Source organism: Trachurus japonicus, chromosome 21 (genome assembly GCF_045865225.1).
Source record: "Trachurus japonicus isolate A0001 chromosome 21, Traja_1.0".
In the NCBI taxonomy this organism is placed as follows: Eukaryota; Metazoa; Chordata; class Actinopteri; order Carangiformes; family Carangidae; genus Trachurus; species Trachurus japonicus.
The window spans coordinates 22731002-22757146 of record NC_140927.1 but is presented as its reverse complement, the minus strand read 5'-3'; the positions used below and the strand labels follow the sequence as shown (position 1 = coordinate 22757146).

General features: G+C 41.6%; 2 protein-coding genes across 2 annotated transcripts; one reads left to right on the top strand and one right to left on the bottom strand.

Moving 5' to 3' along the window:
* Positions 1-7: 7 nt before the first annotated feature.
* Positions 8-4790, top strand: cdc50c (Cdc50 family member C). Its single transcript, XM_085766008.1, has 7 exons — positions 8-351; positions 602-718; positions 1000-1107; positions 1554-1644; positions 2654-2800; positions 2913-3125; positions 3286-4790. The coding sequence occupies exons 1-7, from the start codon at positions 160-162 to the stop codon at positions 3471-3473; spliced, it is 1056 nt and encodes a 351-aa protein (XP_085622134.1). The 5' UTR covers positions 8-159; the 3' UTR covers positions 3474-4790.
* Positions 4779-24061, bottom strand: dcbld2 (discoidin, CUB and LCCL domain containing 2). Its single transcript, XM_085766007.1, has 15 exons — positions 23702-24061; positions 21429-21653; positions 20690-20827; positions 16306-16357; positions 16144-16216; positions 12596-12729; positions 12276-12316; positions 11859-12071; positions 10484-10605; positions 9822-9969; positions 9543-9692; positions 9360-9453; positions 8944-8993; positions 8359-8493; positions 4779-6984 (listed from the first exon to the last, which is right to left on the bottom strand). Exons 1-15 carry the CDS (start codon positions 23802-23804, stop codon positions 6566-6568), a joined length of 2097 nt encoding a protein of 698 aa, XP_085622133.1. The 5' UTR covers positions 23805-24061; the 3' UTR covers positions 4779-6565.
* Positions 24062-26145: the final 2084 nt, after the last annotated feature.

Genomic DNA, 26145 nt, shown 5'->3' with positions numbered 1-26145 from the left:
AAAATCTCTTGGCAAGCAGTGTGTGTGTGTGTGCGCATAGAGAGATATCGCTTGTGTAAAGAACAGGAAGAGAAGACAGCAGAGCCTTCTTCTACACGGTTTTTGGCTCTTCCGCTGTGCAGCAAGTTCGTCTCCTGTCCCAAACCGAAGGTCCCTCTCATGGCCAAAGAGAAGACTGGGCCCTTGGCCCGGAGGCCAGACAACTCAGCCTTCAAACAGCAGAGGCTACCTGCGTGGTCGCCCATGCTGACAGCCAACACTGTGCTGCCTTTCTTCTACTTTATGGCTTTGATATGTATGCTGCTGGGAGTGTGGCTGCTTCTCACGGTACAGAGCACACAGGAAATAAAGGTGGGTGTCTTTGTTGGTGAAAATCACACTTTCTTGTTTAGTAGTTTTTTGATAGACATGGAAATACACACAAACACACACATACAATGTATGAGTGTAATAGAGGCAGAGAGAGAGGAAGAGGTCGAATGCCCTTGTGTGCAATAAAACAGGGAGTGACAAAGAGAGGAAAGGTCCATGGTTTGCTTTTGAATTGGGTAAACAGGAATGAATTGCCAACAGTTTACTATCGACTCTGCTGTCTTTTCAGCTGGACTACACCGAGGCCGAAAGCTGTGCTGAATGCTTTGAAATGCGTAAAAATGTGAGCAACGCAGGAGATAAATGCAACTGCACAGTGAAGTTTTCTATCGAGAAACCATTCAAGGTAACTTAACTTTTAAGTTTTGGTGGTCATATACAATGTAACTGAAGGTCTTCGATAACAAGCTCTCTCCACAAGCATTCACCTCCATCACCTAATCCTCATGAATGGATGGAATTTGCTCAGCTGTTAAAGTACGGCTGAATGCTTCATAAAACTTTGTAAATGGTGATGGTCAAGAACCTCACTCAAAATCTCTGTATGTATATTGTGCTTGTCGTGGATTAAAGACAGCATTCAGCATTTCTGTTTGTACACCTGTGATGACCTGTTTCCTGTTTCAGGGAGACGTCTTCTTCTATTACGGCCTGAAAAACTTCCACCAGAACCTCCGTAGGTACATGGACTCCAGAGACGATGGACAGATGGTTGGCAGGAAGTCAAACCTGAAGGTAGCTCCACGATATTGGGTGTGAATTAATCAAAGTAAAGTCATTAGGACACTTAAATCCTCTTTGCCCCCAGCTAGGGAGCTTAAATGAAACCAAAAGTGTTAATATGCTGCTGTGTTTGCAGGTCAAGTTGAAGTCATTAAGTGAATAAATATTGACATAGAAATGTACTTCTTTTTTTCCAGAATATGTCAAATAAATACATTTTCTATTTCTATTTCTATCATTTTTGCAAACGCATTACTTTCGTGTAGATTTAATGGAGGTTAAGCTAAATTTAACTACTTTATACACTGTTTTATCAACATAAAACTGAACTATTAATATGACATAAACTTACTCAAACACAGTAGCAAATTAAGTGTATTTAGCTACATCCCACCAATGTTTTCTGGCTTATTTTACATTGTTGTTGTGTTTCCTCTCCAACATTGTTCCTTCACTAGAATCCCAGTCAGTACTGTAAGCCATTTGCAAAAGACCCAAACGGACTCCCCATTGCTCCCTGCGGTGCTGTGGCGAACAGCATGTTCAACGGTAAAGACCACTACTCACAGTCATTTCCCTCATCCACCTTTCCCCACCGCCCGCTGCATTGGCCACACAGAATAAGCCACCTAGTGATAGTGGGCTGGCAAGCAGCAGTCATGTGGCACAGTGGGACAGTAGCTACCAACATGGTCCTGGTTTCAATTCCTGGAATAGGTGATAGTGGTGGTAGGCTAGTAGTAGTGGTAGTTGTTGATATAGTAGCAGCTGTAGGTAGTATCAGTAATAGTAATCCAGCAACAGTAGTAGTAGTAGTTTAGTGTACTAGTAGAAGTTGTGGGTAATATTAGTACTAGCAACTATTGGTAGTAGCAGAGGCAGCAGTACACTTGTAGAGGTAGTAGTTGGTGGTGGACAGTGTCGGGCCCGTTACTTTTAAAAAGTAATGAGTTTCTAGTTATTTTACCCAAAAACTGAGTTAGTAACTGATTTACTACATTATAAAAGTAACTAATTACCAGGAAAAGTAACTATTGCGTCCCCCTAACCATAACCCTAACCCCCTGTTTATAAACAGCTTTTTTCCGACTAGTTGATGGACTAAAATAAAAATGTGTAGCCTATGTAACGTACACTTTAACGGGTGTATTATTTTGTGACTCACTTTAGTCAAGTAACAGCGGATTTAAGTAAAGGCATTTTAACAGGGGAAACAGTAACTTTTTTGATGACTTGTTACTGAAAAAAGCCGTTATTCCCATCACTGGTGGTGGATGATATACTGTAGTATGCCAGTAGCAGTGGTATAGTAGCTGCTGTAGGGAGTAGCCTAGTGGAGGTAGTAGTGGATTGAGCAAGCGCTCCATATGCAGAGACTGCAATCCTCACAGCAGCCGGCCCCGATTCAAATCTCAAATCCGGTGGCCCTTTCCTGCATGTCATTCCCCCTCTCTCTGCCCCCCCAGTTCCTGTCTCTCTCAACTATCCTATCAATTAAAGGCAAAAAGCCCCAAATATACTGTATATATATAGGGCTAATTTACTTCTCCTCTCCCAGACTCCTTCACTGTGTACTATCATGGATTCACTGGTGGTCCAGTTAAGGTCCCTCTCTTGCGTAGAGGCATCACCTGGTACACCGACAAAAATATCAAGTACCGCAACCCCACGCAGGACAACCAGCCACTGGATCAAGTGTTTGAAGGTAAACATACAGACATATTCAAACACAATGCGTAAGTCAGTCTCCAGTCAGAGGGCTACTTCAGATGTCCGTCAACATTGTGTCTTTTTTTTTGTGTCATTTTACTCCTCAGGCACAGCGAAGCCGCTGTACTGGCACAAGCCGGTGTATGAACTTGACAGCCTCGGCCCAAACAACAACGGCTTCATCAACGACGACCTGATCATCTGGATGAGAGAGGCGGCCTTCCCCAACTTCAAGAAGCTCTACGGGGTTTTACTCAGAGGCGACACACACTTCGCTGACGGGCTTCCAAAAGGGGAATACAGCATCGACATATGCTACAGTATCCTCTCTCTGCTGTCAGCGACGGCCCTATGTGGTCCCATTGTCTGCTTCTGTTTCCATTGTCTTAGGGACTATTTTAAGACGACAAGTCGGCTAGTTTCCATTGAGCTTCTCATGTGTGATCACCTATTTTGAGCCTTGACCTTTGCCCTTTCCAGACTTCCCAGTGCAGTACTTCCGAGGCAGGAAGGAGGTGGTGCTGACCACGCTGACCTGGTTCGGAGGTCAGAACCACTTCCTGCCCATTGCTTACCTAGTGACCAGCAGCCTGATCCTGCTCATCGCCGTCGTCCTCACGGTGGTCTGGTTCAAGTTCGGGAAGGACGGCATGCGCATGAAGGAATGAAGGAATGAAGAGGTGTGATGGGACTTGGAGCAGTGAACTGGGAAGAGGAAAAAAAAAACTCTCAAGCAGCTGAAATCAATAATTATTGAGCTGCTTTAAATGGACATCAAATCCTTAATGACGAACACTGATGTGAGCAAATGAAGGAAGAGGAGAATGGTTTAGAAAAAGAATGTTAATTTGGTACAATACCATAACAACATTAGCAGGAAAACCAATGAAGAATTTAGTTAAACATCTGGAAATGACTTTCCCAATCAACTAAATGATCCACATGTGTGATGGCTTTTGTTGTGATGATGTTGTTCTGAACAACTATTGTGAAAGCTGGGTGCGTTTTTACTTGATAAACATTACTTTTTTTTTTTCTTTTTTAAATACACACCATTTTATTCATGTACTGTTGATATTTATTTAAATAATTATAATATATTTGCAGTCTAAATGGTGTTAAATGTGTAGTTCGGGGGGGGTTTTTCGGCCAAGGTTGTGTGAGGTTACAGTAGTCATACATAGTTGGTACATTAGCGGCAATAGATTGTGATCAGTGTTAACAGATCCATGTGTTGCTGTGCACTGGACCACAGGAAAAAAAAACATGTTCTAGACACTTAAAAACCCACAGACACAATTTAATATCTCTTTAAATGCGTTGTTTTAACTTTTTTTTATATTTTTACGGGAACATAAACCGCTGAAAATATTCCACATTTGATTGTTTTGATTTTTTCTCATGGCCTCATGCTCTGAAACATAGTTTGGCTCATTTTTCGGTGTCACTGTCAGCTCTCGCACTGATCATAGGTAATGTACCGACTCTGCACACGAACCTCAGACAAACCATGTCAAAAAAACAAACACCAAACTGTCCCTGTAAGGCTGCATTTCATGGCATTAATTTACAATGGAAACGTTTATTGTATAAACTCATGACACCAGCTTTTAGATAAACCCTGTAACACTATTTCTTAACACTGAATCAGAATTTTAATGTTAGCAGCATTAAGGTTAGTGCAGTGTAGTTCACACTGATGCCATGTCAGTGTTATAGCAGACCATAGGTGCTTAAAAAAAACATTTTAGCACTAATTGTAGCTGAAGCTAATGGGGATGCCATTAAATTTAGACATTTAACCAAACAATCAAAATGTTTTATGAACCAAAACGTTGATGCGGTTTAGCTTAGTTTTGTATGTCCATTGTTGATCAAGTGGGGGAAAAAATGCTGTGTTGTTATTTAACTGTATTTGCAGTGTAAATTGTGGAGGAACGTTTTGACCACACCGGATGATTGTAATAAAAATGTTCTTTTAAAAACTCTTTATTTCTCTATATACAATCAGTGAGAGCCACATAAACAAAAACCCCTCTGTGACCAGGGAGCACCCAAACTCTGTAATATTGATCACCTTGGTTATTGAGCATAATCAAAGCATGATTTGGTGGCACAGCTGTGTGAACAACACCCTCCACCCTCTCTCTCTCTCTCTCTCTCAGGTGGGAGGGGGTAGGGGTGTGTGGTGTGGGGGGTGAGGGTGGGGCTGCTGTTTTATAAAGTTATAAAGCAGCTTGTCCCATTTTCTCCTCCATCTACGCTCCTGCCACGTTGTGTTTGGTCAGGTCAGTACCACAGGTGGACAGGAGAGGAATGCAGTCTACTGGTGCTACAGACAATGACAGGACAACATCCTACTGGACACATCCTACTACAGCTACAGGCCACAACATCGCCAGTCCATAAAACACACACAAAAAAAACAGGAAAAAAAAAAAAAACAGGACTGAATTATGGAACCAGCTGAGCACACATACAGATGTTGATGCACATAGTTACAACAAGGAAGGAACAAGTCACACCCAAATGCAATGAGACACATCAATCACCCTTTTTCAACACGAGACAGTCACAATGATGCACAAGTAAACAAACTTACCCATCTACCTTTTCTCTCGGTACCTATTCTCTACAACAACCTCTAACTAGCTCTTTACAAATGCTTTTTTTTTCTTCCCTACATTAAGACTGTTTATAATTAATGTTTATTTGGCTAATGTTGCGATGTTGGCACGGCGGTCGTGAGAGTCAAATCTGTTGTGAATCAACATTGCATAAACACAGAAAAAGGGCAACATTTGGTCTCAAAATACTTCATTAAAAAAAAAAAAGTATTTTCTCTTTGGGGAGTATTTTGGATTTTATTCTCCCATTCAGCCTCTGCAGGTTGACATACAAAAACAAAAATGCACCGACACTCCTCATTTTGTCAGTGAGATGTCTAGAACAGTGTAACCACAAATTTCTGATCTGTCGTCAGTAAGGGTAGTGGTGGGTTTTTCTTTTTCTTTTCTTTTTTTTTTTTGAATAAGAGTCTCTCCTTATCAGCAGGATGTGAAATAAAAATAAATATCAGTAAATCACTTGAGAGTTTTGACAGGTCTGCATTAATGGAATTACAAGAATTGTACACAATTTCAAGTCATGCTTTAAAAAAAGATTTGAGGAAAAAAAAAGGTAAGACAAAACGTACCATGAGAACTAGAGTTTCTCTAGAAAGGAGGAATTCTTTGACCATGAACGTGGGCTACTTAAGGTAACATGCAATTAATGCAGCAAGAGAACCATTAGGTTTGATCACAGGAAACTGCTCAGGCACATTTCAGCTGGACCTGGATTTTTTTTTTTTTTTAGTGTGTAACAGAATAATAAGGGACTAATGGAAATCACAGTTTCACAGAACGCAAGAACTACTAAGAATCACAGAACAGGGACAAAGTCTTTAGCAAATAGTAGTCAGCTTTCTCCTTTTCATCCCTCCGACGCTCCCACCTGGCACAAGCACATTCATCTTTGTGGTTTCAGTGATAGGACTGTAATGGCACTACACAAGCGGATTGTGGCCATGCAGAGACAATAAGGCAATACAGACATCTCCAGATGAATCTAAAGCTAAGGTAGTGTTCGTTCGAGACTCGAGCCTCATTCTCAGTTTCACACCTCCTCGTCCTCTCACAACTCCCCCCTCCCCGCTGCTCTGTCTTTGTCCAGCGGGGGTTGTGGGCGAGCTCTGATTAAAGCCGTGTGTGCGTCCTCTTCAGCTCTGTCCCGATGGCTTCTGAGTGCAACTCTGAGGCACCTGATACGTCAGATCCTCGGTGGGCGTGACCTGTCCGGTGGCGTTCTTCGGTGTGTCGTACGCCGACCTCCCCGACTGGCCGCTGTCTGTCCGTGTGAGCAGGGAGTTGGGCCCGGCGCCCATGAAACTACACACAGCGGCGGGCTGGGTCAACGAGGAGCCGCCCGACGGGTGGCAACCCATGTCGACCACGATGGGCGTGGCGTATTCGGATCCCGAAGCGGGCAGGGGCTCCGCGTAGGCGTGGTACAGGTCAGGTGAGATGGGGGCGTCGTACAGGTCCGGGTCTGAGTACCCGGGGTCGGGCCCCTCGTCTGGTTTAAAGGTTGATCGTGCACCTAATGTTGTAACACCGCTCACCAGAGGCTGGGCATATTCTGAGAAGACAGCATGATACATTATATTACAATAATAATAATCAGGGATGTTACAGTGGGTCGACACAGCTTCTGTAAAGTTAAAGGTTCAACATTTTGGCCAACAACAACAACTCCAAAACGCTCTGGTGGACAAGTTGTGACCTGCACATTCACCACACTACGAGTTTTTCGGCAAGCAGTCTCTGCATTTGCCTCTAAAACAACTCTGTCTCGTAACGCTCCGTTATTATCTCATAGCGTGGTGAATGTGCAGGTCACAACTTGTCCACCAGAGCGTTTTGGAGTTGTTGGATTGTGTATTTGATGAGTTTGATGAGGGAAAACAAGAAATTCCATGAGCCTCCGTAGTGTAGCTCTGAGCAGCTCACGGCTCTGCTCCGCCGATCTAAAAATAGCTTGCACCGACAATTAAAGGTAACGAACCTACTGCTAAAACTATAGGGATTATGGAAATGGGCTAATTTGCCAAAATGTTGAACTATCCCTTTAAGCAAGCAAGGAAAACGTTTAAAAAAAGAATTTGCTGCAATGACCTGAATGTGTACGGATACTTAGATATTTCTTTTTAAGTAATAACTGATGTGACATAACAAAGAGTAAATATTAGAGTAAGAAAGACATGATAAGAATCTGGCCTCTATTTCTGGCACTTGAGAGTGTCATGTGATAAATGTTGTTTCTATCACAACTTAAACCATCTTCACTCTATTTAAGTTTACACATGAAAAATCAAATCACAGATGTAAGATATGTGATCAGCTCTGTTTAGTATCAGTATATATGCGATTACCTCCCTGTGAAGTTGTATTGTTCATGTACACAAGGACCAACATTTGTGTTTGTGATGCAGGCAGGTGAGAGTTTCACTCATCAACAGGACAACGTCTACAAGTTGCGCTTGCAGATAATGTATAACTGTTTTAATGAAGTGCACTCAACCCTTACTGTCAGAGGCGCTGAATGCAAACAAGTTTTCCTTGTTTACAGGAAAAACTCCACTGTGCATCTTTAAGTCATCTGACGGCTTGGCCAGTATTGCTGGTGTTTACCTCACAGACTGTCCGTGTCAAACAACAACAGTTGTAGGACATTCCTCATTTCCACACAGTTCTGTGCTCAGCGGTTGGCGGCTCTAATGCCCTTTTAAAGACAGAACTGCTGAAATTGACATTTCACAGAGCTCAAAAATAAAAGCATCTGCATTGTTTCTTACGAGATGAGCTTTTATGTTGCATTTCAGCAAACACTGAATGTAAATAGACCAGCTTGTTTTGACAATTAGGGTGAAGAAAACATTTCTCAAGAAACACAAAAAAAAAGTTGCTTAAACTAAGAACAGTTGTTTACTTCAGCAGTCACCATGTTGTTTACCTGCAGGCTCAGCGTGTAGCCTCGGTACAGCAACTCTCCCTGCGATCCGGCCCACCTCGCTGCTGCTGTACCGGACCGAATCCTCCGTCTCCACCATCTTGGACGGCAGCAGCTGCTTCATGCTCTTCCACCAGTCTGCAGCAGAAGAGGCAAAAAGTGAGTTACAACTAAGTGCACAAGCAAAATCTCTTTTGCTCAGTTTAAACTCCACTCAACTTTATTTATATAGCACCTTAAACACAACACAGATTGTTCCAAAGTGCTTCACAGTACAAAGAATACAAAAACAGCAACAAAAAGGAGAATAAACACCACAGAAAGGAAAACTGAATGTAAATAAAAGCTATCAGTGATGAGTTTGATAGAAACAACACAAGGCCAAGATCAGGAAGATGTAGAATTAAAGGAATAGAAAAAATAATTATAGGAGGAAAAACAAAATCAGCTACAGTTAAAAGCAAAGGAGGAGAAGTAGGTTTTAAGGTCAACAGTGGGGGAGAATTAAATGTGGGGGGGGAGGGAATTAATGAGTTTTGGGGCGATGATAGAGAAGGCCCTAAAAGCCTGTAAGGAGCAATGACGTACCTGTGCGATCCCAGTGAGGAAGGTCGTACGTTCCCTCAGAGCTCTTCTTCCTGCCAACAGAGGAAAACAAGGTCATGGGGGCAAAAGGGGAGATTTTCCAGATTTTTTTGTCTTTTTTCTTTAATGGAAACAGGCAATAACATACACAATGTATAAACTGACAATACACTGACCAAAACAGACAAACGGAAAACAAAGGACAGAACAAACCTGACAACATAATAAAACAGGATCAAAACAGGACAGAAAAGTAAAAAAAACATAAAACAAACGACAACAAAAAAAGGGATGTAAAACTACTCAAATTAAATTAACACAGTAACTACTTAATATACATTTACTCAAATGTAAGTTTTTCCCATTTTTTGTTATGCATTTCCAGATATTTTATGAACGATAACAAGAAGAATACAAACCTGTTCCTCCAGTGCAAAGCACAGACCACGGCCACGATGAACGCAGTCAGAACCATGACCAACACAGGAACCAGAACCGCTGCCAGCGCCACATCTGACAGAGCAAAGACACTTCAGTAAACACCAGATGATAATTAACTCCACCAAGAATCAAACAGCTTTTTCCTCAACGCTCTGACGCACCTTTATGGCTGTTGGGGGGCATAGTGGTGTTTCTTATGTCTGGCGTGTGTGTGGTTTGGCCGAGGTGAGGCGGGCGTTTCGTCCCGGCGGGGCGTGGAGTGTGACGAGAGGGCGTGATCATCCTGGGCCTCGGCTTGGGATCTGTCCTCGCTGCCCAAACAAAAAAAACCCAGAACAGACCAAACTGAAACCTCAGGGCACTTGGATACTCACAAATGTTTGTTTATCTGCTCCATCAACCAGCTGCGTCTGTGTGTGTGTGTGTGTTTGTGTGTTTACCTGCAGGAATCTGGCAGCCGACCAGCTCCAACTTGAGCGCGATCCTTTGGTGCCATGAGGTGGGCTTTATCCTCACGAAGCGGGCCTCGATTGGAGGGATGAAGTTATTCCTCACCTCGTGCAGGTAGTTCATATTGCCTTGGAAAATCTAGTGACATAAAAAAAAAAGGGAGAATGAACCCGTCTCACTCCAGCCAGAGATTACAACCCAACTGTGGGGCCAAGTTGTAGTATTTTAGAAGAAAGTTCACCAGAGCGACTCTTGTTTCAGACTGGACTGTGAACAATTACACTATAAACCATAAGCTGATTATTCTCCCAACTTGGCGAGCTAATAACTACTTCCCTCCACAATAAGAGCCTGTGCTCGTAGACAGCAGCTCCATCTTTACAACATGGCCACTGAATCCATATCCATTCATTATTAAAGCATGAGCACTTAACTCAAACCACCAACTCCTCTTATTTCCTGCCATAAACATCTCCCTAGTCGATACCAGTTGCTATGGACACAGTCCAGCTGCATGTCCCTGCAGCTTTCTAAAGTGACATTTTTGTCCATTTGCACTAATTTGAAGAAGAAGGGAAAAAAAAGAGAAGCATAAAAGCCGATGACGTAAATGTTGAGGAAGCGCAGTGTATTGATTTTGTGATTGGATTACCTTGTCTTGTGTAGAATTAGTCTCCCTGTAGATGTACCACTGCTGCCCGTTGCTGTACAGGACCTGGTAGGCCGAGACGTAGTACTGATACTCTCTCAGGGTGGAGCCTGTGGTGGTGATGCCTGGTGGGACAGACAGCAGAGCAGAGACGAGGGGGGGGGGGGGTTAATGTGCAGCTGACTGGACTGAAAAGCTTAAACAAGACTAAGGCTGCGTCCACTATCAACTCCCTGCTTACTGTAAAGTGCACTGTGTTTTTACGGGCAACCACTTTACTTCAACTGAGACGAGACAGAGTGTGTAAATCACAGTCTTCATACAAGACATCAACCTCAAATATCCTCCACAAGCCCCCAGTTGAATACAAAATGTGCACACTAAATGACATAATACACTATTTGGTGTTAACAATCTCACGATGTAATGGGTTGCATTTTATAGAAGTGAAAAATATCGTCAGTGATGACACAAAGTAACACTGTGTCTGAAATCTCTATTTACTGTTTGCTTTTCAGTTGTAAAACTAGAGAAAAAGTTTTTTCCACTGGGAATTGTTTGTTACACAATTTCACAGAAACAGTTTTTGTTTGTTTTTTTCTGCAGTTTGGAGCAGAGTAGTGAACCAGATGATGCTGTAATCCACTGAGCGATTCTGTAAGCATGACTAAAAAAAAACAGAAAACAGTGCATTTAACATGGAGATTTTCCTCTAACTACTCAAATAACATTTAATTACTTTCTTTTAGCTTTTTGTCTCCAGAACACACACTCTCTATATTTCAGTACATCAGCCTGTGGTGCAACCATCAGATTTTACCATCCCAAGAAAACAACAAGTTAACTGGTGGTTTACAGCTGAATTAAAGATACTGGTTAAAATACACAGTCACATCAGTGAGTGTAAAAAATGTAACCCCATACAGTTACTAGTTATTAGTTGAAATATGCCATCAGTAGGTTATTCTGAATACCACAACATTAAAGTAATGTATCCTGATTACTTCCAGTTACTTTTGGATGATAAAAGTGTGTTGTCTGCTCCTAAAATCTCCTCCTTTTACACTGCAAACAGGAAATACTGTTTTAGTTTATATTAAAAGCACAAACACTATTATTTAACACATTAAGTGTCAACCTACTGGATTTTAAAAAGACAAACTGATCCTTTTATCTGATTTAAACACAACATAATGGTGAAATTTCAGCCCAGAGAAAGTATTTTTTCTCAAAAGCAGCAGCCATAATGGTGAACAGCCACTGGCAGCAGCTTTTATATCCTTAACTTACAATATATTTTCATTTGAATCGAGGCAAGCAGACCTGTAATCTATTGTTCCCCAAACCTATTTCTACGTGTGATTTTGTGTTTTTGTACCTGTGATCCTCTTCTCTCTTTTGAAATCGATCTGCAGCCACTGATGCTGGTCGTTGTGTGACGGCGCCCAGGGCAGCCCGGCCTTTTTGAGGCGTGCCCCCGACGGCAGCCACTCGCTCTGCTGACTGAAGATGTTCCACTCCCACACAGACGAAGCAGAGAGCTGAGTGTCCGCAACAACGCCCGACTCCAAGCCCAGCGTCCCGTAGCAGCCTGCACGACACAGAGACAGACACAGCCACCGTCATTAATAACAACAATAACTGTTTGGTAAAGTGAAAGAGATTTAAAAAGGTCCTAACACGACTTCTGTGTAAGTGTTTGTAATTGCACAGTTTGAGGGACTCTGCTCAGAAATCCAGATGCAAACATTTACAAAGCTATTACACCTCATAATGGGCTTTAAAAAAACCTCACCATTGGTCCTGAAGGTGAAGAGGCTGTTTGACAAAGTTCCTCTGAGGAGAGAAGTGAAGAATTAGAGGATTAGACATGAAGTACATTTAAAAAAAACTATGTTTTCAGAGGGTTTCTGACAATTTTCACTAAACTGTTGAAACTTTTTGTTATGACTTTAACCTATGGTTGCTTTATTGCAGAAAATAAGACTCAAATTCAAGATAATCACTGAGATATTTGAAGTTCATTCAAAGTGCATGTGTTAACTTTCAACCTCTGGATATAAACTCTCGTGGCATTGGAGGACCAAGCGAGAGAAGAGGCTCTGACGTTCTCACCCAGTGGAAGTGACATTGTTCGCCAGTGTGCCCTCATAGTGAGGGATGCCTTTGCTGCTGACCACGCTGATCCTCCCTCCCACAGCGTTGGACACCACACCTGCATGGACGGCTGCCACACACAGAGAGGACGACTGCAAAACAAAAGAGATACACACACACAGATTACTTATGTGCAACTTACGCTAGTGAATATTACACAGCTTTCCACCTGAATCTGAAAGTGATAGCAGAATCCAGGACAACAGAATGAAACTAGATTTTAGCAGCAGACAAAACAAAAACAATGTAATCACAGAGCTCCATTTTTTTGTTTTTGTTTGTTTACTTGTGTGACTCATTGTGTGATGTTTGATTGGATGGGTCAGTTCCCTTTGCACTCTCTCTCCTATCAGATTTGGCAGGAAGTTGGCTGCATGACTTTGTTTCAAAATCAGCAAAGTTGCAAGAAATTTCCATCCCCAGCCCTGATATTGATTCGTGCTGCCACCGTTTGTCCTTGCAGCCTGAATGAGAGCTGAACATGTTAAAGCAGGCGCATGACTTGTACTGGTGTATTAGTCCATGATGTTAGTCAATAAACTATTTAATACTTACTGGATTTTATACAATTATTTCTAATTAATGAGCTGGATTTGACCTGCATGCCTGGTTATCTGTTGACAAACAACCAGGCCCATATTAGCTCATCACATATTAGCACAAGCGCTAAGTAAGAACAAATTGCAGAATGTTTTTTTTAAGTTACTAATGAACCAATAATACCAATATGTAATCTCTTCACTCTGTTTTGTTGGTGCAGTCACAGGGTTTGTGCTGCACGCAGACATGTGGGCGTGGAGGATGTGAACTGGACCTTGAAAACTACAGTACCATGAAGACTGAACAGGTGTGTAGACGGTGTAATCCTTCCTCCTTGTTCACTGTGATTACTAAAGACATCGCTTCCTGCCATGCTTTCAAGGTAAGACACAAAATCAACCGTCCTCGTTTTGGGCAAAACTCTTTTTTGAAAGCAGCAGTCTGAGTTTGTCAAAATCAAAGATTCACTGTTTTTGTAGAGAAAGACTCCCTCTTTGTCTTTTCCTGACAAACTCTGGTGGCAGCACAGGAACAAAACAACAGCATTTTACACAAAAGACTAAAAACTTATGAAGATTTCTATTTGATTCTGCTCTGTCAAATAGTAACAGCATCATCGTCACTTCAGATAAACTTCTTATTTATTTGAAAAAGACCTTGTCAGCGAACAAAAAAAGAATCAAAGAATTTTTCATGAGCCCAGTTTTCTGTTTACAAGTATACCTGCAGATCAACAGGAAGAGGAGTGAAAGAATCAAAAGTTCTTGTCTGTCGCAGCTCAGTTCCTCCAAACCTCCAGCTTCACTTCAGTCAAGTTAAACACATTTACCCACAAACACTCTCTATTTTTCCACCAACCTACATGTATATAACTTACATTCATGTGCAAATTTCTACTTGATTCTCAATCAAGTAACTATATACATTCAAACCAAGGGAGCGTGCATTTTAATTATGAAGAGGAACGGGACATGGGGTCATGCAAAATCTGCTCAGACTGGAGGGATCCATTTAGTGCAAATTCATTTATTATAAATCAACTTTTCCATTTCCAGAATTATTTCATGCCGATCCTCCAGTGTAGGTGGGATTTGGTTTAGTCACTTCCTAGTAAAAGAAGCAGCTTTGCATCCTTACATCCTCACTTTCAACTACACTCAGAGTTTAGTTGAGTCTTAAACTGATGCAAAATTTCAACACATTTTTTACTCAGGTGGAGGAGGCTGCATGATCTGTCTCACCATCACTCACACTGAGAGTGACCTGATTACAACGAGCAGAAGCCGTTTCATGAATCTGTCCTTTGATCAGATGCTACCGTGCCGTTTGGTACCACCGCCGCAAACTGGGACCGTTTGAGATAAATGAGAGAGGACGGTGCCCGTCAGCTCTAAACCTTCAGACTGAGACAGATAAAGGCCGATGAGTCAGCGTGAAGTCACTTCTCTGTTGAGAGAACATCCGAGTGGCATTGGTAATGATTCACTGCCGGCTGCATTCCTGTCCAAACCTGCTGCCACATCACTGGGAAAAGGACACGAGCTCCTTCCCGTGAACAGCTGCTCGACTGAGGTGGAATTTTATTACTGGAAACGACCCACACTGGAATTCACAGCCGACACGATTGTGGGGGGAAAAGCACATGTACGCATGTATTCACACACACACACACACACATGCATGCACGGCAGTCAAATCCTGCCACAAGAAATCAACACTTGCCCTGTGACTGTTAAAACTTCTCAAAAGCACTCACCACATCCTAAAGGCAGCCATACCAAACCGCTAACACAAACATGAAGCTCTGCTCCAAACCGCCGCACCCTGCCTCCAACAGAGGAAACCACACGAACACACACACATATATAGACACACAGATATGACAAGTGGGATGTAGAAATATCAAAACCAGCACATGGATCAGCGTTAAAAAAAAAAAAAAGATACTGAGGCAGAATTGAACTGAGAAGAGGAAGAGAAAACCGAGCTGCACAGTCTGGTCTGGGTGGGGCAGCTGATCCCTGTGAGATACAGGCTGAAGAACGCAGTATAATACTTTATCAGGCCTCTATAATCACTATAATATTACAGCCTAGCATCACACACGCACATGCAAAAACACAAGCATGAATGACTCGCATGCTTACATACACAAACCCTAGACATGCACGCACAGAGGTTTTCTCCAGCTTCTCAATCACACTCCCTCTCTCTCACTCTCTCTCTCCAGCCTCCTGCCTCCGACTGCACACACACACACACACACACACACACACACACACACACACCGACACACACACACACACTCTCAGCACTCAGCTCTCCGCTCTGCACCCTCCTGCAGCTGGACTGGATTAGAAGGTTATTATTTTCGGCCAAACTATTATCTCACCTCCCTTTCACCCGCTGACCCTGCCCCTCCTCTGTTCCTGTGGGGCGCCTCACTCCCTGAAGCACACCCCGACACCCCCACCCTGCTGCTCTGTCCTCCATCGGGCCAGAAACACCCCTCCCTCTCTCCCCTCCCTCCCCTCCCTCTCTCCCTCGCTTCACACAAAAACCTCAAGCTCTGAACATGAGGTCATCAGCCAGAGACTCGGCACCCATGACCTCACACACAGCGGGGGGGCGCTGTGAGGTCATCAGCCCAGGACTCGTGCACAACAGAGCACCCCCACCCCCCCTCGTCTCTTGTTTTCAAGAGGAATTAAAATCCAGCCCTGACTGAATCAACCGGGGAAGATACACAAACCTGCAGCACAGTAATGTAGACAAAAGACATGAGTAAGCAAATGCTGATGATGTGGTGGGTGGGTGGAGGAGGGGTTGTAACCCGACAGCGGGAGACCAGTGGGGGCGCCGTGACTCACCTGGAAACGTGAAGCTGGAGACGGTGACTAGAAACAACAAGAGGAAAACGACTAAAAGCGCATATTTATTGCACACGTGGACGTGAACGCACTCACCTCTCTGTATCCATTTGGTATAGTTCCAGAAATCTCCTCAGTAGATGTGAGGCAGCCTGCTGGACAGTATTTACTGGGCAGAAAGAAAGAAAGAAAGAGCACAGTGAATATCTGACAGCTTGATCCTCACACAAATATCCGTGCAAAGCAAATGTTATTTACCTGAACTCTGCCTGGGGGAAATCACTTCCTTTGTCCAGGCAGCTTATTAGATCTGCAAAGGCAAACAAACAATGTCAGAACTGGTTTTTCTGCTCATTCCTGTGAACCCATCACCCGTCACCGCCGCCGCCTCTCTCTGCTTAGATAACAACTGTCAAAGTAAAAAAAACAACAAAAAAAACACCTTTTACTGGGATCTAAGCGTATATGATGTGCTACATTTTAAAAAGAGAGAAGAGGAAGGAAAAAGTGACAGTAAAATATGATAAACTGTTAAATGAAAAATCAGTGAATCAGTTCTGCATGAAAAAGCAACTGATTAATTTGAGTTGGGTCCTTTCCCGCCCGTGCATTCAAGTGATTATCATTAACATGCACTCAGTTTTCAGTTTATTAGGAACACCTGGCTGAAAGCAGTGTTGTCTATAAGAACAGTCCTGTTCAGTCAATGTTCAGTTTTCTACTCGACATTTTCTTTGTTTGCATTTCAAAACATAGGAATGGACAAACATATAAAACATATAATAATACAGGTAATAACATAAACTGAGGGGAAAATGACGCCAAACAACAACTACAGAGTCAGACCAAACAAAGTCACTAATTTTGCTGTTTTGATCATTTATTAAAGCTGAATACTGAAGAGCGCCATGTGTACGATCAATAGGCAACATTGATTACATGAAGTATCTACTAAAATACATTACATGACTGATATACATTTTGGATAGCCTTCATTTAGCCAGGTAGGAGCCGGTGCAGACCTTTGAACTGAATTGACCACTCTTCTTCTAAAAGAAATACTTCCAAGTCTTCCTGCGTTAATGTTCAGTTTTTATTATTAAAATATTTTTAGGCAGAAGAAGTTGTTGATTCAACTGTGTGATCCTTGTGGAGGATGTGGTGTGTAGAGCTGTGGTACATTAAACGGAGGTGATGATGTTATTTAGCGCCTACATTAAGTGATATAAATGGGGTGGACAAAATAATAGAAACACCTAGAAGCCGTTATGGGAGTTCTCATGAAGCAGGAGTAACTCGTTTACTGGCTTTCCAGATAACTAATACAATCAGGAATAATAAATAAAACCCTATTACTCACTCCCTAATTTAACCTCCTTGGAAAATATTGAATTTGAGAAAGTGGAGCCAGTTACTCAATTGGCAACTCATTAAAGTGGCTAGTCTGCATGAAAATGAAAATGTGTGTTGGTGTTTCCTCAGTGTTTCAGTGATGAGCCACGCCACACACATCCAACAGGACATGTGGGGGCTGCTGGGAATCCTATATAAACCTTGTGGTGGCGGTCAGTCTCTGTGAGTCTTGACCACATTATCAAAAAACCCAAATAAACTAACCTGTGAGTCAATCTGACAAATACAACCCCCCCTCGAACCACCCCAGGTCGCCATGGTGACATGTTATTTAGCTATACCAACTGTCGGCCCATCAGATACATCAATAAAGCAAACACACGCGTCGGTGCTTTGGTGGAAAAACGAAGTGATGGACTTGTTTGCCTCCTAGTGTGATTCAGTTACACCACGACCACAACAAGATTATAACTTATATTCCTCCTGCTCACACGTCACTGCTCTTTTCCCTCTTCTTGTGGCTTCAATTATCCGTTTAACTGAAGTCACACAAATCTTTCCACATAACAAAGCTCGCCCTTCAAATACACACTGACCAACAACATTCCTATAAAAGAGATAATTCAACAATTTGAAGACATCAGGGTGTGTTACAGTCTCTCAGATGAGGTCGCTATTTTAGCATCAGCTGAATGATATCTTTATCAAACTGTCTTGCTTGTCCTGTGCAGCCACAATAGTTGTATATTTACTCTACTTGAATCAAATAAGTCATTAACTAGTTTTTACCCACAGGTTTGATATGCAAAGTTCCTAAAACAAACCTGCTGATGCCACTGGGGTTTTATTTTCCTGTATTTGCAAGGACTTCAAGTCCAGTAATCAACATCAGTTAGTCAAGTGATTGAAAATTATTTGTTGTGAATTTACTCGTCAGTCCAGTGATTTAGCGAAAACAACAAAAAAGTCATATTCTTGTACTTTATTTTCTAAAATGTAAGGATTTGTTGCTCCACTCTGATTTATACCAATGTAAATTTAACATCAAATGAATTATAGCATTTACTATATCAATGTCAGCAAAAACACTGTAGACTTCTTAAAGGTAAATGTTATGGCAAGAATAAGGAAAGTCCCTGCTGGGAATCTTTTTAATATGACTTCTATCCACACCCCAGTGTTAGGATGGGGGGACAGACATTGTTTTCTCGTATAATAATCTGTCTCTCACATACACACATTAATTATCACACCACAACAGTGCTGTGATATCACATCACACGATGGTTGGCAGCTTCTCACTGAGGGGAAACCGCTAAATATTACCACTTTCCACTCTCAATTACTCTCACTTCCTCTCGCCCCTTGTTCTCATTCTTCTCATTTCACCGGCTTCAAGTTGTCACTGACTCTTAGCATTTCCTGAAATATCTGCCTAGTGCCTCCACTCTCCCTGACACTTTTTTTATAAGACACACGCCACTGAAAGACAACCAGCAACTGATAAAAAAAACACAAATATACGAGGTCTGTCAATTGACTTAGATATTTAATCTCAATAAATCACAAGAGTGTCCATAGTAAATTGTCATTTATCGCAAAATGTTTCTTCCAAGGGATTTTTCAAGTGCTAATAATGGAAAAAAAACTATGCTTCCTTTATGCAAATGTGACTTCATTATACATTCACCAAAAACTATGACAAATGTTGACATCACTGCATTAAAAATATGCTCAAATAAAAACATGACAGCTCCCTCTGAGTTGAAACTGTTGGATAAGACAGTTAAGCTTGTGACTGGTGCAAACAGTCACAACTGAACATGTACGGTATTAATCATGCATTTAAAAAATGGTAGTGTTAAAAGGAATTTGCATTATTGTGTTAACTTTGCCAGCCCTGATATTGAAAATAAATTGAAACCTTGTTCTTAGCAGACATGGAGGCTGTTGCAGTGCAATCTGACAGAAGCCAGACACAGACACTTTCACTGGTGAACAGGGATTGAGAAATCTGTCTCAGCAGCTATAACCAAATCTGCTGGTGCCACCCCACTCTCTGTTCTCTCATTTGGGTGGCGGGGGCTAAACAAAACAAAACAGAACAACAAAAAAAAAAAAAACAATTTGTGAAAATGCCCATAAGCATGACGACTCTGCACGCTTCAGCAGGAATTCCAGATATGTGGCTAATCGGAATATACCATTCACCACAGAGCAGCTCCTTATCTGCTCTCTGTGTTCAAATGCACCACTCAATGGCGAGCAAACACCACATTGTAAACGCTCATCTCATTTTGCCCTGCAGTAACACAACCGCAAAAACTACAGACAATAATCGTCCATTCAACTCGAGCCGTCCAGAACCGTTAAATCTCCCTTTCATTTTATGAACGGACAACACTGTTTGCTCACAGGATGTATTGGAAATGTAATTTGTCTGCTTTATTCCAATAATATATGTTGGCCCTGACAACAAAACAAACACATAAACAAAACAGGAAAATACAACAGCGTTTTATAAAAATCCTGAAGTGTGGTTTAGAGGTGAAAAAAGGTAAGATAAAAAACAGTTTGAAACCAATCCAAATCGAAGCAGATGGAAAACCAACACCAAGATCCATTGAATCCGGAAGAGACCAGTCAGGCCTGAACTGCTTTTACCCGAGAATAAATCAGAAGACATCCATAATGCAATCAACCCAAATAGGAGAAACACTTTCCATCTCACCTCGAAAAACACAAACACAGCAAACAGAAACTGTTGCACACTCACTAAACTGCTGCGCCAGGTTTGTCCAATCTGAATAATCTATATCTATCTATAATATAATTCAACTAATGGACCGTTTGCACTATTCCTCTAATGACACCACCAGCAGGATTTTGCTTCATGAGCAACGTGGTAAAGAGACGAGTGTCGCTGTCAAAACATTCATGTTACAACTTGACAAAAAAAAAAAGAGGAAGAAGGAATTCCTACAAATCCAGGTCTGAACTTTCTGAAAATCAATCCGCAGACCAGCCTGTTTTTCTTTAAACCTGCCATAAGGAGAAATAGAAAGTGTTCACACGACAACAGTGGTGGAGCTGCCAAACAACGGATCTGTGTGCAAAAGTCTTTCCAGGACAATCTAATGACATCAGAACTGATAAAAACATAAGAATGTGCTGCAGAGTGAAACAGCTGTGACTTTATACAGCCTCACACAACAAGCTCCAAAACAACTTTTTACACCAAGGACTATAACATAACACAACACCACCGTGTGATCCGAGGGCTTGTTACCTGTGTGTTCGGTGGTGGAGTAGGACAGGTAGAATCCACGGCCAGTGTGGTGGGTCCCACTCATGAACTGGACAGTGACTTGGTTGCCAGTGGAATTGATCAGCTCTTTAACCTTCAGACCCAAGCCGCAGTATTTTGCTGTCAAACAGCACAGGAGACACAGGATCTGGTTAGTTACACTGGTCTGTTTAGTTTAACAAAAGATAACAACAAAAACCTATCATTTCACATGGATTACACTGGATAACAATGATAACAGTACCCTTATAATCTGGGGTAGGATGACACAGCTGTATTGTGAGCGATCACAGTCATTGATTGTGAGAATTGTTGTGTTAATTAGTGATTTTGTTAATGTTTCACACAATCAAATGATCGTCAGGGTTTCTGCGAGTTCGCAAAATTACAGACTTTTAAAGATCACTTTTCACAAACATAGAATGTGATCTAAGAACTGCTTTTACTGGAAAACAAGTGGGAACAACTTGGCCAGTAATTATTTATTGTTATATCACATTTTTTCCAGTACTTCCCAGAAGCACATAATTTGTGATGATATAATTAATTAAATTAACGTGATCTAGGCTCAGTTTCTGATTATAGGCTGCGTGCATTTCTCTGGAGACTGCGCGTTTTCATAGTTTCTCAGTGTAAAAATGACATGGAAACCTTGTTTTATGCAATATGTGACCTTTTAAGTTCAAGCAGCGACCAGAGAGTTTCTGCTCGTCAGTCTCACCAATCTTGCTCCTCTCAGGTCCGATGCCGTTGTAGAGGCAGAGGTAGTTGACCTGGCAGTCGCTGTTTTCTATGTCCAGTTCGGCAAAGCGAAAGTGGATCCTGTTGCCGCGGGGAACGCTGATCTCCCACTCACACACTGTGTTGTTGGGGTATGTCCCTGGGTAACCCAGAGAGGACAGAGTCCCACTGCTGGGGCCGAGCACACTGGGGCCACAGCCATCACCTGCAGAGCAAACAAACACACAGATTAAAAAAAAGAAACGTGAAGAACCAAGTGTTTATTGTAACACCTGCCATTTATCATTTATTCAATGTCAGACTCATTATCATCCATTAGCTTTTTTTTAAAGCACAAATGCTACATGTTATATGATCATATAGTGAATCTCTATGGGACTCAAGAGTTGCTCTGACAAAGACTCAATCTGGTTTTGTATTTTCTAAGAATTTCACAGATAAAATCATGAATTGATTAAAAGCAACCAGCTTAATAATCAACAATGAGAATAATTGTTTCTGGTGGCCAAAATCGAATAGTTTTTATAGGGTTGTTTGTGTTTGTGGATTTGTTTTGGTTTCTTTCTGCATGTCAGGACATCATTAACAGCAGCAGGTTTGACACTCGTCCACATGTTGAGGTTTCGCTGAGCAAGACACTGGACCCATGTGTGTGTGTGTGTGCAGATGTGGGGTAAAAGGAACGTGATTTGTTTTGGATGGAGGCATCTGCCAAACGAGTGTCATGTAATAACTGGGTTCAGCAGAGTGCTGTGAGCATTAGGTTGGCTTTGGGTTTTATAACCAATCAAAACCTTTTGGCTGCGCTGCACGGGACATCATCTAATTCTGACCAAAACATAAAAAATTTAAGAAACAGCTATCTGATTTTATTTATTTATTTCTGGCAGTTAAAGACCACATCATTAAAAAATTTAAAAGACAATTCAGTGACTCTTAAATTTAATTTTACAACAATTATGACCTCAGACTCTTAAAGGAGGTAGTTTGGGGTTTGCCAGTCTGTGCTGTGAGCTGTCAGAAAAGCTACAGACATGGTGTCTGTAGATGCTGTGAGCTCTGAGATAACACTCAACAGTCACGCTTCACGGTGCTAAAGTGTATGTTCTGTGGGCCTGGAGTTATGTAAGAGCCCCTCAGTGGACACTATCCAGATGAACAGGACAAAAACAAAAAGTGCCTCCCTCACTCTGACTCACAAATGTTTCTGAACAACTGCATGGTATTCAGCAGGAGTTCCTGAAGTAGCACCTCATGCTCATTAAAAACAAACCAAAACAACACCAGCTCAAAGAGAAATGTATCTACAAACGTATTTCCATATCACATGAGACCATTAGTGTGGGAAAAAAAGCAACAATTATAACGAATGAGACATTTAAAGTTGTGACAAACTGTGTCCACGTGTTTACAGTCATACCCCCACTCTGGCTGCTTCCCCCTACCCCCAATCTCTCTGACCACCTGAGGCTGCTGCCTCCTGGTTGGAAAAGACCGACAAAATACATGTATCTAAGTACAATGTGTTGTTAATTAAAGCACCACCAATCAAAACATACTAAGTTTGATGTGAATGTAGTTTTAAGTCCACGTTTTAAAAAAAGAAAAGAAAAATGCAAACTGGGCTACCTGGAAAGGACAACAAGGCCACAAGCTACCAAAACGAGCTGTTGTCTCGTGCTTAAAGCCAGACTTCATTGAAAAATCTATCAATTTTAAACATTAATAGCTTATTAGATGAAGTAAATAAGGGATAGGCTGTGTTTTAAAACGTTTAAATAACCATTCAAACCCTTTGTGCCAATTCGGAAAACAACTTGTCCACCAGATCAGCAGTTATCCTGTTGCTATCATAAGCTTTTTTGCAGAACCGGTTCGCCTGGTTCAACTACACCCGTCTTTTCTCCAAAAAAACACCTCGACGGGCGGCGGCAGAGCTGTGTAAACCAGGCGGAACTCCACGTACACACACATACACATACACACACACACACACACACACACGGCCATGTAAGGTGTGTTTTTTAACTTTGGCGGACAATAACAGCGCACGGTTCCCTGTGCGTGTGTCTAAACACCCTGTAAAAGAAAGCGTCTTGTGTTGTTATAATAACGCCGTTTTCTTTAGGCTACTTTTCTTTTCTTTCTTTTTTTTTTAAACAGCAGCATGGCCGCGTGTGTCCGTGTCCGTGTGCTGTGCTGTGCTGTGCTGTGCTCGGCTCCAGCTCCTCCAGACAGCAGCTGTGCACCAACCTTTCTGCGCTCGACAGCTTTCCGTGGTGAGGATGATGAGAATCGACAGGACGAGAACCCCGGCCCCTGTCGGTCCCCTGCCCACCATTACCGCTCTGCCCATAGCAGCCTGCAGTCTGAATGCATACTGCTCGCTTCTTCTGGACCGGCTGCACCGCTTCAACCTGTACCGAGGAAAAAATTAAAAATAATAGTAAAAACTAAAGAAAAGGAGAAAAAAAGTCCTCTAGTCTTCTATTTCTCCTCCCGAGGGTGTCCTCTTTAACTCCTCGATTCACAGTCCAGTGGTTAGCGACACTCTCACCATGGAGTGAACTGCTCCACACACACATACACATACACAATCACACACACTCACACATACCACATCCAATCTGTGGAGCTCTACTTCCTCCACCGAGGCTCCTCCTCCTCCTCCTCTCCCCTCTCCCCCTCCTCCTCCTCCTCCTCCTCTTCCTCCTCCCGGTATGGATCTGGGAGACCCGAGTCCCCCAAGTGGTCTAAATGATCCCTGATTTCTGATTCACAGAGGCCCTAAAGGCATCGGGTTACTTTATAACAGTAATTTGCACCAGTGGACTTGTGGTCTTGGTTTTATGGAGGGACAAAGACCAACACTTTAAATACTTAGGACTCTTATTCATTTATACTGTGTATTATGTGTATCTAATGCAATAGGCCAATGTTTTATTTAAAGTGATATAGTATCGTTACTTAAGCATTGTGGGACTATAACTTTATTTGGTCTCACTAGTCTTATAGTTGATCATTAGCCTATAAACTAAATTAAATAATTCCTAAAGTATTGACCAACAAAGTGCAGAGAACCAAAAAATATTTCCATTAACACAAAATTCAGATTAATCACATGGGACTGCTTTAGTTTTTTTTTAAATACACAGATTGACTACTACCCTACTTGGTAACATATTTCTCAATTGTAATAAGTTCGCAATTTCAAAACAGTCAGTAGTCACTCAGTGCAACAGAAACCTGTGTGAGTCACTTTTCATTACCTACTTTGATATGAAATGCATTCAATGACCACGTATTTCATTTTTCATGATCTGAAAAACACAACAAATAAGAAATTTCAGTTTTATCTGACCATGACCATCCATCATTATGAGTTCAAAGAATGTGTTACTGATTGTTATTGACACTCCAGTGTCTTGTTTAGTTTGTTTAATATCACACATATATGGGGAAATTGAAAAATAGACTATTATCATTTTAAGTTGCAGTTTTTATTTTGCAACTCAGAAAGAAGCAACAAGACCAGCAAGGGCAACTTTTTTTTCATCACATTGCTGCAAACCTTAAGGTGGACCAATGTTTTATACGATGAGGGATTACTGTACCATCATACACCTCATGAACCTCAGAGGTAAACCGCTGCTTCTTTTTCTATCACTGCTGCATTTCTTGCCATGCTCTGCAGCTGTGTGATACTCATACTCATTATCCATTTCATTCTGCTGCACTGTTTTTTTTATAGTGTTAACTGTTTCCAATCATATTCTCATTTCTATGTTTTATGCAAATATTGGTCAACTACAGCTGGGAACCTATACTGCACTTGCATGAATGTCTCTGCAATCTCATTGCACTTTGCACCTCCGCTTATTTATACATTTGTATTTTCAAGTTAAGCCAATTTTATATATTACATATGTATAGGCTACAAAACCCAATAACTAAATTACATAGTTGCCTCAGGGACTGTGTACCAGACAGACTCTCTCACATTAGGAAAAATACCTTACAGTAACAGAGGAAGGATAACTCTTCCAGGAAAGACAGAAGTGTAGAAAATAACAACGGCTTTTACCTTATTTCAACATGAGTGCCAAAAATGTTATTGTATAGTAAAATAATCAACAACAACAAAAAGTAATGAGTAAGTAACATGTCAGCCAGAAAATGTTACATGTCTGTTTTGTTTTGTATTTAACTGTATTACAAGTTATTGTCTATTCTATACGTTTTATTTTGGTGAACACTTTTACTTTGATGAATTTGGTGAGTTCCAGATCCGCTCTCTAGACCAGAAGCAGAATCCAGACAAAATTCTGAGTGAACGGATACCAGGCTCTTCTCCTCTCTGTATGAAGAGCCTGGTGAGGCGAGGCTACCTTTGTGTAGGCTTCGTAGGAAAGGCACAGGATGGATACACACAACATCCAAACACATAACAATGTTGATAAAGAATTTAGTTACTTTGGTGGGATGTGCTGTTTGGACTCTTTGACCAACAAAAAATAAAAAACGGAAAAGCCCAATGAAACATATATTATCAACACCTCATCATACTGATGGCAAAATGTCATAGGCTATTCATAAATGTAAACAATATCACATCACATGATAAACTCAATGACAACATGTCAGTCTGCTACGATATCATGCAAATGCTAACATGAGCCAACGGACAACGGTATAGG

Excerpts from the sequence above, each read along its gene's own strand:
- cdc50c (XM_085766008.1), top strand. The coding sequence starts at position 160 with ATGGCCAAAGAGAAGACTGGGCCCTTGGCCCGGAGGCCAGACAACTCA. Across the intron at positions 2,801-2,912 it reads ACTGGATCAAGTGTTTGAAG|GCACAGCGAAGCCGCTGTAC; the intron begins GTAAACATACAG and ends TTTACTCCTCAG. Across the intron at positions 3,126-3,285 it reads CAGCATCGACATATGCTACA|ACTTCCCAGTGCAGTACTTC; the intron begins GTATCCTCTCTC and ends TGCCCTTTCCAG.
- dcbld2 (XM_085766007.1), bottom strand. The coding sequence starts at position 23,804 with ATGGGCAGAGCGGTAATGGTGGGCAGGGGACCGACAGGGGCCGGGGTT. Across the intron at positions 12,317-12,595 it reads AACAATGTCACTTCCACTGG|AGGAACTTTGTCAAACAGCC; the intron begins GTGAGAACGTCA and ends TTCTCTCCTCAG. Across the intron at positions 9,454-9,542 it reads GCCCCCCAACAGCCATAAAG|ATGTGGCGCTGGCAGCGGTT; the intron begins GTGCGTCAGAGC and ends TTGCTCTGTCAG.